At 43.3% G+C, this 14,307-nt stretch overlaps 1 protein-coding gene across 1 annotated transcript; it reads right to left on the reverse strand.

Moving 5' to 3' along the window:
- Window positions 1-210: 210 nt before the first annotated feature.
- LOC144492678 (chymotrypsinogen 2-like) lies at window positions 211-11,134 on the reverse strand. Its single transcript, XM_078210986.1, has 7 exons — window positions 11,077-11,134; window positions 10,881-10,984; window positions 8,074-8,153; window positions 7,899-7,977; window positions 4,411-4,591; window positions 479-612; window positions 211-372 (listed from the first exon to the last, which is right to left on the reverse strand). The coding sequence occupies exons 1-7, from the start codon at window positions 11,132-11,134 to the stop codon at window positions 211-213; spliced, it is 798 nt and encodes a 265-aa protein (XP_078067112.1).
- Window positions 11,135-14,307: the final 3,173 nt, after the last annotated feature.

The following is a 14,307-nucleotide window of genomic DNA, read 5'->3' on the forward strand; positions in this document are numbered from 1 at the left end:
ATCACCTTGTGAGGTAACAAATGAGAAACAAAGTACCCAACACAAATTGTGGAGGAAGAGGGGCAACTATAACGATTTAGTTTCTTATTTCAGTTGAATGAAATTAACTGTCCCTCTTTCAAGTATCTAGGATACGGGGAAAAAAAGCCACTTTACATTGACTTGGCAAGTTCTTTATTTTAAAACCAATTAAACTTTAAGTCAGTTCCTCTAATTGGCAGCAATTGTGTCCACAATCCAGGAGTGGAACTCAGTCACTCTCGCATAGACTGCAGGGATTCGGGTGGAGCAGTAACCACTGCCCCAGGAAACGATGCCCACCAGATACCAGGCTCCTCCATCTTGGCAGACAAGAGGTCCACCTGAGTCACCCTGCAGGAAGAGGACAAACCAATTCAACGTGATTATTACAAATTGACAATAAAAAATGATTATTTAATGCAGTGCAATATTTTTGAGTGTGACGTATTTTCCATACCATGCAGGAGGTAGCACCAGCACCACCAGCACAAATCATGACGTCCGTGATTTTGTTGCCCCAGTAGATCTGGCACTGAGAGGTGGGAAGGAGAGGAAGGGCCGCTTGCTGCAGTTGGCATGGTGTATTGCTCGCTGTGGGAACAAGGAAAAGCTCAACATGTAGTTAGATTATCTGGAATTGTCAAGGCGATCATAACTTTTCAAATGCTTCTAAAATGATTAACCAATGGGCAGTTTGACAATTGTGCCAAAGTAATTCAATACAGTGGATAAAAGGAAACTAGTCTGCTGCGGGGACATCCAGAACAAGCAGCATAATTGGAGCCAAACCACTCAAGAACAAACTCAGGAAGCACAAAAGATGGTGGTGATCTGGAACTCTTTCCCCCAATTACTGTGGATGCTGAGCCAACTGAACCTTTCAGCGCTCGGATCGGTGGATATTTGTTAGGCGAGGGATAAGATGCTAGTAAATGATCCAAAGATGTGCAAGTTAGGTGGATTGGCCATGGTAAATTGCCCCTTAGTGCACCAAGAGATCTAGGTTAGATGGATTAGCCATAGTAAATGTATGGGGCTGGGGAGAGAACCAGGGTAAGGTACTCTGTTGGAGAGTCGATGAGCCGAATGGCCTCTTTCTGCACTGTAGGTATTCTATGGTTCTATGATTCTATGAGGATCAAACTGAATGGCAGAACAGGCTCGAAGGACTGAATAACCTATTTTCCTTGTTAATTTTCTTGGTTTAAATATTTCTTATTGATTCTAAACAATATCTGCCTTGGGATCTAAAGAAGAGTGAATAAATTAAGTTCACTTCAAGAGAAATGGTTTGGTGAAATAAATGGGGAACTCATGAATAAACTCAGGAGCAGAGTAAATGGAAAACAAGTGGGATGAAGGAACTTGTATTAGACTTGTGAGCTTTTAAAGCACTTAGCCTTTTATTTTGGATCAAGCATGATTAGGATCTCAAAGTCAGTAAATATGGATTTTCTTTACAGCGTTACAGTTTTCAAGTGTATCCCAAAACATGCATAATTTAGGGATTTTATATTTGATCATTCCTGAACTCTGGCATTTGAAGTTTGCTCGAATTCTTGTTTGACACTTGTGTGAATGAATTAACATCCTTGAATTCTGGATCTTTTAGATCAAAAGGAAAACAGCTAATGGTTGATGAGTACCCGAGGGTCTTCCTCTTTTCAAAGAGATGTTTCAGTTTACACTGTGACATATGTCAGAAGAGAAAATAACCGCTGGTTAGGACCTGAAAAGCTAATTGGCTGATAATATTTAAATGGGGGGTGGGGGGTGGGGGGGGGGGGGGGGGGGGGGGGGGGAGACGACTTGAATATCCATCTTGTAAAGGGAATCTTGAACATCTTATGCGTTTATATTAATAATGGCCAGCATTGATCCAATGGAGCAAATGGCCTCCTTCTGCACTGTAAATGGCTCTGATGTTCAAACTGTAATCAATGGGCTGACTATGAAGGCCTTGCGACACATTAGGAGGAAATCATTTTGATCACCATTACATTATGCAATCCATATTCCAATGAACATTAGAAATAACGCACTTAACCACTTGTTTCTTCTTAATTGCCTCTTTATAAATATTTGCAATTCATTTTTAAATAGTGTAAATATTTATTTCACTCGAAGTGCAGGAAGATTGAATTAATATAGGATCTCACCACATCTCTTCATAGTGTTTCGCATACAACTAACTGCGTTCAAAGTCTGATCACAGAAGTGGAAATAGCAGTCATGTTATACACAACAAGAGTAAAACCACAGTTTCTGCTACCTCACGCTATCTCTAACTAATAGACTAACCTCATTTGTGATAATGCAGCATGAGCCTTGCTGACGTTTAAATGAACAGAGCTGGAATTTCTCCTGCTCTATCATTCCAATTTAGGCAGTAATACACAGGGGAAAATTGGGAATATTAGGTGTGGAGGGTTGTGCAAGAATCAATTGGTCACAATCTCTGTAACCAAAAGGAGAAGAAAATTGACCATGCTGCATGGCGGGGCCCAGTTGTGATGGTGGTGTCAATGCTAAATACATTGAAACAAATGCTAATCATTTGTAACATGTTGCCTTTGAACCATTACTCCATTGGTGATCTCCTATTCTTAAATAAAATCAAAGAGATTGCCGAGTCCGTCCTTGCCAAGTCTTACTATATCCCTGAGAATTGACTTTGAGGTTCTAGTCTTCAGTTTCAAATCCCTCCACATACTTGCTCCTTCCCACTTCCATGATTTTCCCCAGATTATAATCCTGCTTCCTGTCTGCAGTTCTCCATCACTGGCTTGTGTCTTATCCCCCTCTCCTTCCACTCTTCAGCGAACTTACTTTTGCCCTCTTGGTTTCTCCACCTCCTCACCTCCCTTCTTGCTTAGAATCTTCTTCAATTGTGTTTTTATCACATCAATGTCTTCCTCACATAAGACCATAAGACCATAAGACATAGGAGCGGAAGTAAGGCCATTCGGCCCATCGAGTCCACTCCACCATTCAATCATGGTTGATTTCAACTCCATTTACCCGCTCTCTCACCATAGCCCTTAATTCCTCGAGAAATCAAGAATTTATCAATTTCTGTCTTGAAGACGCTCAACGTCTCGGCCTCCACAGCCCTCTGTGGCAATGAATTCCACAGACCCACCACTCTCTGGCTGAAGAAATTTCTCCTCATCTCTGTTCTAAAGTGACTCCCTTTTATTCTAAGGCTGTGCCCCCGCGTCCTAGTCTCCCCTGTTAATGGAAACAACTTCCCTACGTCCATCCTATCTAAGCCGTTCATTATCTTGTAAGTTTCTATCAGATCTCCCCTTAACCTCCTAAACTCCAATGAATATAATCCCACGATCCTCAGACGTTCATCGTATGTCAGGCCTACCATTCCTGGGATCATCCGTGTGAATCTCCGCTGGACCCGCTCCAGTGCCAGTATGTCCTTCCTGAGGTGTGGGGCCCAAAATTGCTCACAGTACTCCAAATGGGGCCTAACCAGTGCTTTATAAAGCCTCAGAAGTACATCCCTGCTTTTGTATTCCAAGCCTCTTGAGATAAATGACAACATTACATTTGCTTTCTTAATTACGGACTCAACCTGCAAGTTTACCTTTAGAGAATCCTGGACTAGGACTCCCAAGTCCCTTTGCACTTTAGCATTATGAATTTTGTCACCGTTTAGAAAATAGTCCATGCCTCTATTCTTTTTTCCAAAGTGTACGACCTCGCACTTGCCCACGTTGAATTTCATCAGCCACTTCTTGGACCACTCTCCTAAACTGTCTAAATCTTTCTGCAGCCTCCCCACCTCCTCAATACTACCTGCCCCTCCACCTATCTTTGTATCATCGGCAAACTTGGCCAGAATGCTCCCAGTCCCGTCATCTAGATCGTTAATATATAAAGAGAACAGCTGTGGCCCCAACACTGAACCCAGCTCTTTCATTATCCAGACTCTCCATCACCATGTGCCTCAGGATACCTCTTCTTTGTAATAAACTCTACCTTCTTGTGCGCCCCTCACCCTAACATTGACAGCTGTGCCTTCAGCCTTGTTTTGGAATTCCTCCTCAATCCTCTTCACCTCCCAGCGCTCCCTTCTCTTGCAAAAGAAAGCTTATAACCTGCCTCTTTGACCAAGTGTTCAGTCATTTGTCCTAAATTTTCTCTTGGTCAATTTTCATCTGTTATGCTCCTGCAGAGTGCCTGCGACACTCTCTATATTAAGTATGCAATATAAGTGCAAGTTGTCATGAGCACTGTGGAAATATGTTAGTCTTGCAGAAAGCAAAGTTCAGAAAGGAGCTTTTCCAAATGTGATTGCTGTCAGTTGAATCCACCTGTAGTATTTGAGAGGCAACAGAGTTTATTTGGAAAGTAGTTATGAGGGTCCCATACCAGTCGATCGGGTTAGACCCCATCCTGAAGTGACACACAACTTGCCCCCTGGGAAATTGGCAGCCATGCTTGCCAGGCACACAGGGGAAATGCGGTTGGTGAGTCTAACGGGGGAGGTGACCTTCACCAGAGTGACATCATTATTGATGTTATACGGATCCCAGCCGGGATGGGTGATGACCTGTAACAGAAAAGTAAAAAGATTAGATCTCGCTCACTGGAGATGACTAAGCTTCCATCCTGTTGCACTGAAGGAACGGTACCTTCCCTCAGGTTTGGTAAGGAGCTCACCTGCTGCCATTTCACCAGTAATCCCATTTACCTCATCAAGGAGTGGGGGAGGGCGGTTCCAGTCAGTTGAATGGGAACAATTGTGAAGAATCAGCACTGAGAGGTTGCAACTATATCCAAACCTGTTGCTTTAAACTCTTTATGGATTGGTGTGGCCTTGTGGCACAGAATGATGCCTAATCTTCATAGTTCAGGACAACCAATCCCTAAATCTCCTTTTGAGCCAGATTTGGGAATTGTGAACCTTTGGTGAGATGAGGGGTAATTTCCCTGGTTATTTTTAAAATTTGATTTCACATAGCTAACAGGATTACCAATTTTTTGAGGCGCTCTTGAGGGGATCAATATTTTTTTTAAAACTGGGCCGTTTATGATTTTTGGGGTTATATGCGAGATCGGCACTGTCCATTACTGGACTTTGAAAGAAGCTTGCAGCATTAAGACAGAGAAGAAAAAGATTAATGTTTCAGATCTACAGACTCTCCACATTCTCCACAGATGCTGCTGATCTTTCCAGTGTTTTATGTGATGTTTATTTCAAATTTCCAGCATGTGTAGTATGCGTAGTGTTTCGCTTTTAGTTTTAAACAGCCTTGTCCAGAGTTGGGAATGTTTCAAGACTGTTAAATGGGGGAACAACTGGAAGCAAGGTGCTTTGAAAGTTTGACATTCTTGTCCCTCCAAGCATTTATGTAGGACCGTCACTGAGACAAGACCCTTCCTGATTTTTACAACCCTCTTAATTAATTTACATACAGATCCCGGGTGGGATTTTCCAGTCCTACGTGACAGCAGGATTCTCCAATCCTGCCAAAGGCGACCCCCAGTGACGGGTTCCCCGGCAGTGGGACTGTGAGCCACACAAAACACCATGGACATCGGTGGGACCGAAAGATCCCACTGGCAGCCAATGGAGAGTAGTCTCCACTGCCGGAAACTATGCTACCGGGGGATGAGCGGGGGGATGGGAGAGGGGTGTATGGAAAATCTCGTTGTTTCTTACAAGCAATAAAATCAATTGAAATTATGGATTTGTCATTATGACCAATTAATGTATTTTCGTTCCCTGTAGGAAGGACAAGTTTAAACCTGGGGCAAGCTACATAATTATCAATACAATACACCCAGGGTAACTGGCCCCATATTACATTGCACCACCAATCTCTAAGCAAATCTAATAAAGGGAAGGTAACATTAATAAGATCAGAGTAAAGAACATTTTTGTTCTTGTAATTTAGATAAAAGCAAGCTCAGGCATGTGTTGGCATGGCCTCTTGAGTTAGCAATACCAACCACTGCAACCAGCACAGAATAAAAGTGTAAATGCAGAAGGAACGTCTCGTGACGTTCACGAGGGGTCATAGGTTCAAGGTGAAGGGGGGGAGGTTTAACACAGATATCAGAAGGACATATTTCACACAGAGGGTCGTGGGGGCCTGGAATGTGTTGCCGGGCAAGGTGGTGGAGGCGGACACACTGGGAACGTTTAAGACTTATCTAGACAGCTATATGAACGGAGTGGGAATGGAGGGATACAAAAGAGTGGTCTAGTTTGGACCAGGGAGCGGCGCGGGCTAATTGTTCTTTGTTTCTCGTTTCAAGGCTTCATTCTATGATCATCTTGCTGGTGCCAGTACAGAGCGAGACTGCGGATAGTTGGGAACCTGTCTCGGGGGCAGGGAATTCAGATGGTGTTCGTAAAGCAGAAGTGGAAATGAATAGGGTTGGGAAGCATTTTCTGATCAGGGCCAGTGTGATCTCTTGGACTTGTTTCGATCGCCACAGGGGGTCGGAGAGGAATTTCCCAGATTTTTTTTTTCCCCATATTGGCCCTGGGGTTTTCACTCTGGGTTTTCGCCTCTCCCTGGAGATCACATGGTCTGGAATGGGGGGGTGGGGGTGAGTTAATAGGTTGTGATGAACAAAGCATCGTAGCTGTGAGGGACAGCTCGGTGGATAGGATATTAGGATGTAGATAGGCTGGAAAATTGGGCGGGGATCCTGGATTCAGGATTCAATCCTGGACCGGGGAGCGGCGCGGGCTTGGAGGGCCGAAGGGCCTGTTCCTGTGCTGTATTGTTCTTTGTTCTTTGTTCTTTGTAATACTGGTACCAGGAGGAACCCATTCTGAACAGGACAATGAGAACAGTTCGGAACTGGTGATCCAACAGAAACCACCAGTTATTAATAACAAAATATTCACGCAATGGTAACCTGAGAAAACGAATTATTGCTGACATGAATTAGGATGTGAGGGTTTTATTTAGTTAAAGAATGAAGAGAATAAATAAGGTAAGATCAAAATCTTATCCTTTGTGTCAGTAGGAACATTTCTCTTTGAGTTCGACAGAGTTTGAGAAGTTTATTCATTTGAATCTTGTAATTTGTTTGGAAAACTGGGCTTCACCAGCAAGGTTGGCATTTATCACGCGTCTCTCATTGCCCCGAGAAGCTGCTGGTGAGGCCGCTTCTATTTGATGGATCCGAGAAGGCAGTTAACCACGTACAGGCCACATTGGTTAAGGATGAGAGGGTTCCTTCATTAAGGAATGTTAATAAACTCATAGGGGCGATCTTACAAAAAAATTCTAAGTGCCGAACGAGCGTGAAAACGGGAGAGACTCGCGTTCTTTTTTTGGGCAAGCTCCCAGATGCAATCGTATAGCACTTAGAAAAAAAACTGAGATGAAGTGTGATTCTTGCCACCAGGGGGAGTGGACAGAGCCTATCCACACCGGGAAACCAGCTGTTGAGCTGTAGGGGCGCTATTGTGCATGCGCCCCAATCTCCCAGTGCAGATCGCTGGCCCTGATCGCCTTCCCAGGCGTGAGGCTGATTACGGCAGCGGAAAACGGCTGGTAACATTGCAAGAGGTGAGAAACCAGGCGTGAAGCCTAATTTTTGCCCCTTGCCTGATTTTACCAGCTCGCCATGCCAATCGACCAGCGTGACGAGCCAGTAAGATCGCCCCCATAGGTTTTTGCAACAATTGGCAGCCTCATGGCCACATTTACTGGTGCCAGCTTTTTATTTCTAGATTTTGTTTGAACTGAATTCAGATTCTGAAGCTGCTATGGTGGGATTTGACTTTGCAGTAACTGCTTTACTAGTTCACTAACATTGTCAGTACACTATTCCAACCTATGATTTCTTTCTGTAAAAGTCAGCAGTGGAGGTGCCAGAGGGCTTCTTGGTACCTTTTCAATCCTCAGAACCTGGGTGCCTTCTTTTGTCGAACATTTATTGGACGCTCCAACGACAGCCCGGTGTGATGTGCTATGGGAAAGCGAGACATTGCTCAGCGTAAGGGACTTCTGTCCATTAATGCTATCATTGTGGATTCTGAACATTCTCACCGAGTGGTATTCTTACCTCACGCCGCAATGGGCAGCAGTCACAAGCCAGTTTTCACTGATTAAGGAGCCTCCACAGAAATGCCAGCCAGTGGCGTCCTGTTCGAAAGAAGCGATGAGTATTTAGCAGTGAAAAGGGAAAAAAAAATCAGTTTCCTTTGGCCGTCACCATGTCAAAATCTAACACTGTCAATCAAAATTTCCGACCCATTCAAACATCACCGCAACCCTTGCTGTGTACAGCGTCAACATTAAAGTGACAAATATACGAGTCTAAAGCTGATTTGTCACATTTTTGGGGGCAGTCTCAAAGCTGTGATCATTGTACTTTTTCCAAAAAAAATTATGTGTCAAATGATTAGTCTTTAAAACTGTCCACAATATATGTTTGCAGAAATGATATTGAAATCAAAATAAGTTGATTGTTTCAGGACAGAAACCTTGACCCAAATTTTGGCAGTCAGGGGTGAAGTGTTGACATCAAAACAAGCTACTCATAAAGATTTAGTGATCTGGATGGCACGGATTCCACCTTTTCCTGTGCCAATTTCATCCTGGCACCAGATATTGGGCATCTCAGGTATTCAGCAACACTGATGTCATCAGATAGGCTAAGCAACCAATCAGATTGAAGAATCCTCACAGATAGCAAACCAAATAACAAGCAGGCTCTATCTTTTCTGATTTTATAATTTTACAGAAAGTGAAATTAAGATTAAGATAGACAAAGAACAAAGAACAAAGAAAATTACAGCACAGGACCAGGCCCTTCGGCCCTCCAAGCCTGCACCGACCATGCTGCCTGACTGAACTAAAACCCCCTACCCTTCCAGGGATCATATCCCTCTATTCCCATCCTATTCATGCATTTGTCAAGACTCCCCTTAAAAGTCACTATTGTATCTGCTTCCACTACCTCCCCTGGCAGCGAGTTCCAGGCACCCACCACCCTCTGTGTAAAAAAACTGCCTCGTACATCTCCTTTAAACCTTGTCCCTCGCACCTTAAACCTGTGCCCCCTAGTAATTGATTCTTCCACCCTGGGAAAAAGCTTCTGACTATCCATTGTGTCCATGCCTCTCATAATCTTGTGGACTTCTATCAGCTCGCCCCTCAACCTCCGTCGCTCCAGTGAGAACAAACCAAGTTTCTCCAACCTCTCCTCATAGCTAATGCCTTCCATACCGGGCAACATCCTGGTAAATCTTTTCTGTACCCTCTCCAAAGCCTCCACATCCTTCTGGTAGTGTGGCGACCAGAATTGAACACTATATTCCAAGTGCGACTTAACTATGGTTCTATATAGCTGCAGCATGACTTGCCAATTTTTAAACTCAATGCCCCAGCCGATGAAAGCAAGCATGCCGTATGCCTTCTTGACTACCTTCTCCACCTGCGTTGCCACTTTCAGTGACCTGTGTATCTGTATACCCAGATCCCTCTGCCTATCAATACTCTTAAGGGTTCTGCCATTTACTGTATATTTCCTATTTGTATTAGATCTTCCAAAATGCATTACTTCACATTTGTCCGGATTAAACTCCATCTGCCATCTCTTCGTGTGGGATGAAGGTAGTAGCAGAAACATTATAGACCAACTTCACAAAAAGTTAATTGAAAGGGAAAAATTCGACTTTCTACAAATATAAAATTTACTTTTCAGGGCCAGCGACACTGTTCAAGTATAGATTTTGATTTAGAACTCTATTAAAAGCCAAGTTACACCTCATTCAACAAGGCATTGCCTTTTCAAGTGCTTTAATTGTGAGATCAATTGGGTTGAGGGTCCAAACTAAAAGCAGAATTTAAAGGTAACAAAAGCTGTGTTGTTCCCTGATACTTGTACTACTTGGAAAAGGGATCAATGGATTAGAAAGTCAAATGTGTGACTGAAGAACTGGGTCTGGGCTTTCAGCTTTGAGGCAGGAATCCTGAGTCATGCTATTTCCCTACGTCACTATCCCGCCTCTTGCCTATCAGTGCCCACTCCTGCTATTTTCATCATGGGTGGTGGGCTGGGCTGGAGTTGAGGCTGGCATCTCTGGAAGCAGGCATGAGGCTGGAATGGATGTGAGTGGATGCTGAGACAGGCAAGTTAGAAGTCCTGCCTCTATTCCCTGGGACATCGGCCCAGATCAGATGCCGAGTTCTCACCCCCGGCAAATCTCCCTTTACCCCATATATCCCATTGTTCCCCTGTGCCCTTCCCGCTGCTGATTACATGTTCAGCCATGTGTGATGAGAGGTGGTGGTGGCTGGAGCATTGAGCTCCAAATGGCACCATTGGTGTCAAATTGGGATTGTACACAGATTGGCGGCATAGTTTAGCTGCTCTGCACATTTCTAGAAGATGTTTCGTGCCCTCACCAATACGGTGGCTGGCACAATACTTCAGAGTTGTGTGTGCATGACTCAGATACCATTTTTGGATCTCAAGCAGCAACTGCAGTGCCCAAGCACACCGTACTCCCTGTCTGAGATTTCCACTGCAGATGTTGCAAGAAAATACAATCTGAGATTATCCAGAGCTTCATTGTTCCCAGGGAATGAGGTCTAACAGATCAGATACTATTTGTACATTTCCTGCTCCAGGTGAAAAAAAAAACATAAAATGACTGCGTCATCGAAAATAGGAAAGAGAACAGAAACAGTACTATAGAACAACACATCAGCACAGTGCTTCACACTGCTGCCTCACAGCACCAGGGACCTGGGTTCGATTCCCGGCTTGGGTCACTGCTGCTTTGTGAACCGTGTCTGCCATTAATGATGGTATATGTGGTACATCGGGAGTTGTGCTAATCTCTAACCGTAGTAACAACATACCTGCAGGGAGACCTGCCACGGCCAGGACCCTGAGACAGCATTTTCACCATTTACAATCCGGGCATAGCCAGTGACAACAGGGCTGATAGCTGGGACCCCACAACCTAGATTTAAAGTGCATAATTAGGGATTAGTTTAAGTATCATACCTCCAACTAAAACAGAAGCTAAAATAGTCACTTTAAAATTTAACTTACTCTGTCCGTAAGCTGTGCCGAGGACGGCGAGACAGGAGATGAGCCAGAGGAAAGCCATGGCTTTTGCTTTGGCAGTTGTTTTGAGTTTGAGAATTGAGATTTAAGGCAATTTATAGCCTAACTGTGATGTTGGCGATCAAACAGATTAAAGCTGAGCTTTATAACCATGTGTACCTGACAACATTTCTTTCCAAAGTAAATTGATGATGTGGAAAGTACACCCATTATTGAAACAGTGAATATAAATTACTGACTCCTGATAAATTCTGTATGTGTGTCTGGAAATGTTGAACACAGATGGAAGTTTCTGCAAAGCGAGGCTCTGGCAATCTTTGTAATGTGCCCATTTAATGATGCAATATAATCTAAATAGGGTGACAGAGAGTATTATGCACTGAAGGCAAAAGAGACATGCTGTCGAAGCTTTTTCTCTTGTACTCATCAGGACAGATTCAAGAATTTCAAATTTCAAAAGGAACAACAATTTATACTGCATGAGAAAAGGGGTGCTGATTGGTTGTCGAGTTTACTCTGATTGGTTGCGATGTTTCCATGACTAGGAAGTTTTTGTTTATTTTATAAAGATGCAGTGACTGGACAGGTGCCTGTCTATGAATGTATGTAGAATATAGAAGCTTAAGTGAGCCCTCTCTTAAACTTGTTATTAGTGTAATTCTTAGCACACTTGGGATGGTTTAGCAAGTGCTGCCCAGTTGTAAAATCGCACTTAACATTAGACATTATGTTCTGAGTTTTGCAAGCGCAGGATGGTTCAATATGGTCAGTATTCTGCCTGTTGTAACAGCTGAAGGGATGAGCTGTTTGATATGATTCACCAGTCGTTGGGAGATACACTTACAAACCTGGCATCACACTGGCACTGAAATTCCAAAACCACACTACACACTTGTGTGGTAGGCAGAACACCTTTTAAGCTTGACGGCAGCATCCGGTTAGTAGGCCGTACATTCAACCAATACAAGGCTTTAATCGATATTCTGTAAATTGGCACCGTGAGTTTACAGGCTATTTTGTGCGGCCATCTTGGTGGCCCATCACATTAAATTCTCCATGAAGGTGGACATTCTTTCAATGGAGGTGGACACTAATGGAAGTGCCTGAGACATCATGGCTTGAGATTGTCTCCTCCATTTTCTGTACAAGGGTGCATATTACCCCTGGAAATTCTAATGGAAGCACAGACATTTCCATTCCTGTTCCATAAGTACCCATTTGGGGTATGACCCGAGGCCTAGCATCTGTGTCGAGCTGCACAGAACTTGAATTGTCTGCACTCTCCAACTGGGACTCTGCTGCTGTTCCTGTCTCCAGCATCTGTGATGTGTTCCTCATCATGTGCCATCCTGTCTCTCTGTGTGTATGTATCTGAGTTGGCTGAGGATACACAAGAGTCATGTGACACTCATCCCTCATCTCCTCCATTGGGAGTGACAGGCCTCCAACTCAATTTTCAAGTTTGCTGATGACTCCACTTTAATGGGTCGGATCTCAAACAATCCTACACATCCTTGGACTTTGGGAGAAAACCAGAGCACCCAGAGGAAACCCACACAGACAAGGGGAGAACGTGCAGACTCCACACAGACAATCATCCAAGACTGCCTCACAGTTCCGGGTCCCTGGCACTGTGAGGCAGCAGTGCTAACCACTGCACCACCCCAACGGCTCAGGTGGTAAGATTCCACCCTTGGCTGTTAAGCACTTTGGAACATCCTGAAATTGTGGAAGGCAATATATAAAGAAATATTTTTAATGTACCCCAGTGAGTTAAAAAATGACCTATGTTATACTCCTTAAACAATGTGCTTGTAGAAACATCCTGTCCCCCCCGGCCCCCCAATCAATTAACAATTATCATAAATGATACAGTAAATGTGAATCATCTTTGTCACTGGCAATTAACATTATATATAAACATATTGTTTGTTTCAACACTTTCTCTTGGAAGTTTAATGACATTTGCAGAAAAAAATTTCCCAACAAAATTTGACAGTTTTTATGCCTGTTCTAATGTGTTAATTAAAATAACTCTCCATATAACACTCCAAAAGAAAGCAGTGGACTGAGCAGAGGGCTGTGGGAAGCTCACACATGTTCCTTTCAGCAGAAGGTTGGGTCATCCTACTTTCCCTGCTGGTAACTGGAAAGTCCTTGAGAGATTGTTGAGGTTATACAAGTTTTTCAGAGATAGGAGACCGAGAATCATAATTAGAGACAACTAACTCAATGTATAATAAAACTAGCAGATAGAACACATTGTCCTTTATAGGGAAGTTTGATTTAACTTTTAACTAAAATAGAAGGTGGAAATGCTACAATGGGGGCCTCTAGTTTCTCTGAAATTACAGGATTTTGTTTTCTTATTGACAATTATATATTTTGCTGTACAGTAGGTTTTGAACAAATAGTGTACAATGAAACTTGAGTTTAATATTTTACTAATATTATCATTTTTGTTGAAACTTTTTGCTGATCTTGTAGTTTTTTTTTACTACTGGAAGCTGCCTTGCTCCTTGGTGCAATGCATTCAGATATTTAATCATCACAGCTCCTTAAAAGGTGGCGTTTTGAGGGTTTAGTATTAGGGCAATGTGGTATTCCCATCTTGTTAGTGCCATACTTGCATTGCGTGCTTTGTAATGGGTGTGTTTCGAACAGTCATAGTTGTTTTCACTAGTGACAGGTGAGAGTGTTATAAATATACAAACAGTGAAGCCTAATGACTTATGAAAGACTGTGACATGATTTTAATGCAATTGCACATTTGGAGTCCATTATCGGCTTTGACAGTGAGAAAACTGACACCAATTGAAAGTAATATTTAATTTTTAGTGCTTCCACCGTGCCCAGGATGAAAGGAGGGTCTCTGGCCTCCACCAAACAATCATTGGCTTCCCCATCTCTCCATGGACATGATCACCTCCAGATTCCTCCACCATCCAAAACACTCATCTGACTGCCAAGGACTCTCCACAAGGGTCACCTGTAGTGGCCTCCCACCACTGGCCATCTTGTTCCTGCCCATCAGCCAAGCTCCTGCTGGGATTGGGTGGGCATTCTTCAGCTAAGTGATAAAATGGTGGAACCTCACCCCAGAGGGCCCATGTGAAACTTAGTGCCCGCCATGCTGAACTCAATCCCTTACTTAAAATTGTGGCTATCATTTCAGCACCTATGGTTATGTTAACAAATTTGCCACAGTAATACTTT

The sequence above is a fragment of the Mustelus asterias genome, chromosome 4, assembly GCF_964213995.1.
Source record: "Mustelus asterias chromosome 4, sMusAst1.hap1.1, whole genome shotgun sequence".
NCBI classification, from domain to species: domain Eukaryota; kingdom Metazoa; phylum Chordata; class Chondrichthyes; order Carcharhiniformes; family Triakidae; genus Mustelus; species Mustelus asterias.

What these genes read in the sequence shown, in the direction of transcription:
- LOC144492678 (XM_078210986.1), bottom strand. Translation starts at nt 11,134, where the DNA reads ATGGCTTTCCTCTGGCTCATCTCCTGTCTCGCCGTCCTCGGCACAGCT. An exon ending in GCTGCCCATTGCGGCGTGAG is followed by an intron (nt 7,978 to 8,073) that starts GTAAGAATACCA and finishes GCTTTCCCATAG; the next exon opens with CACATCACACCGGGCTGTCG. An exon ending in CTGGTGCTACCTCCTGCATG is followed by an intron (nt 373 to 478) that starts GTATGGAAAATA and finishes CTCTTCCTGCAG; the next exon opens with GGTGACTCAGGTGGACCTCT.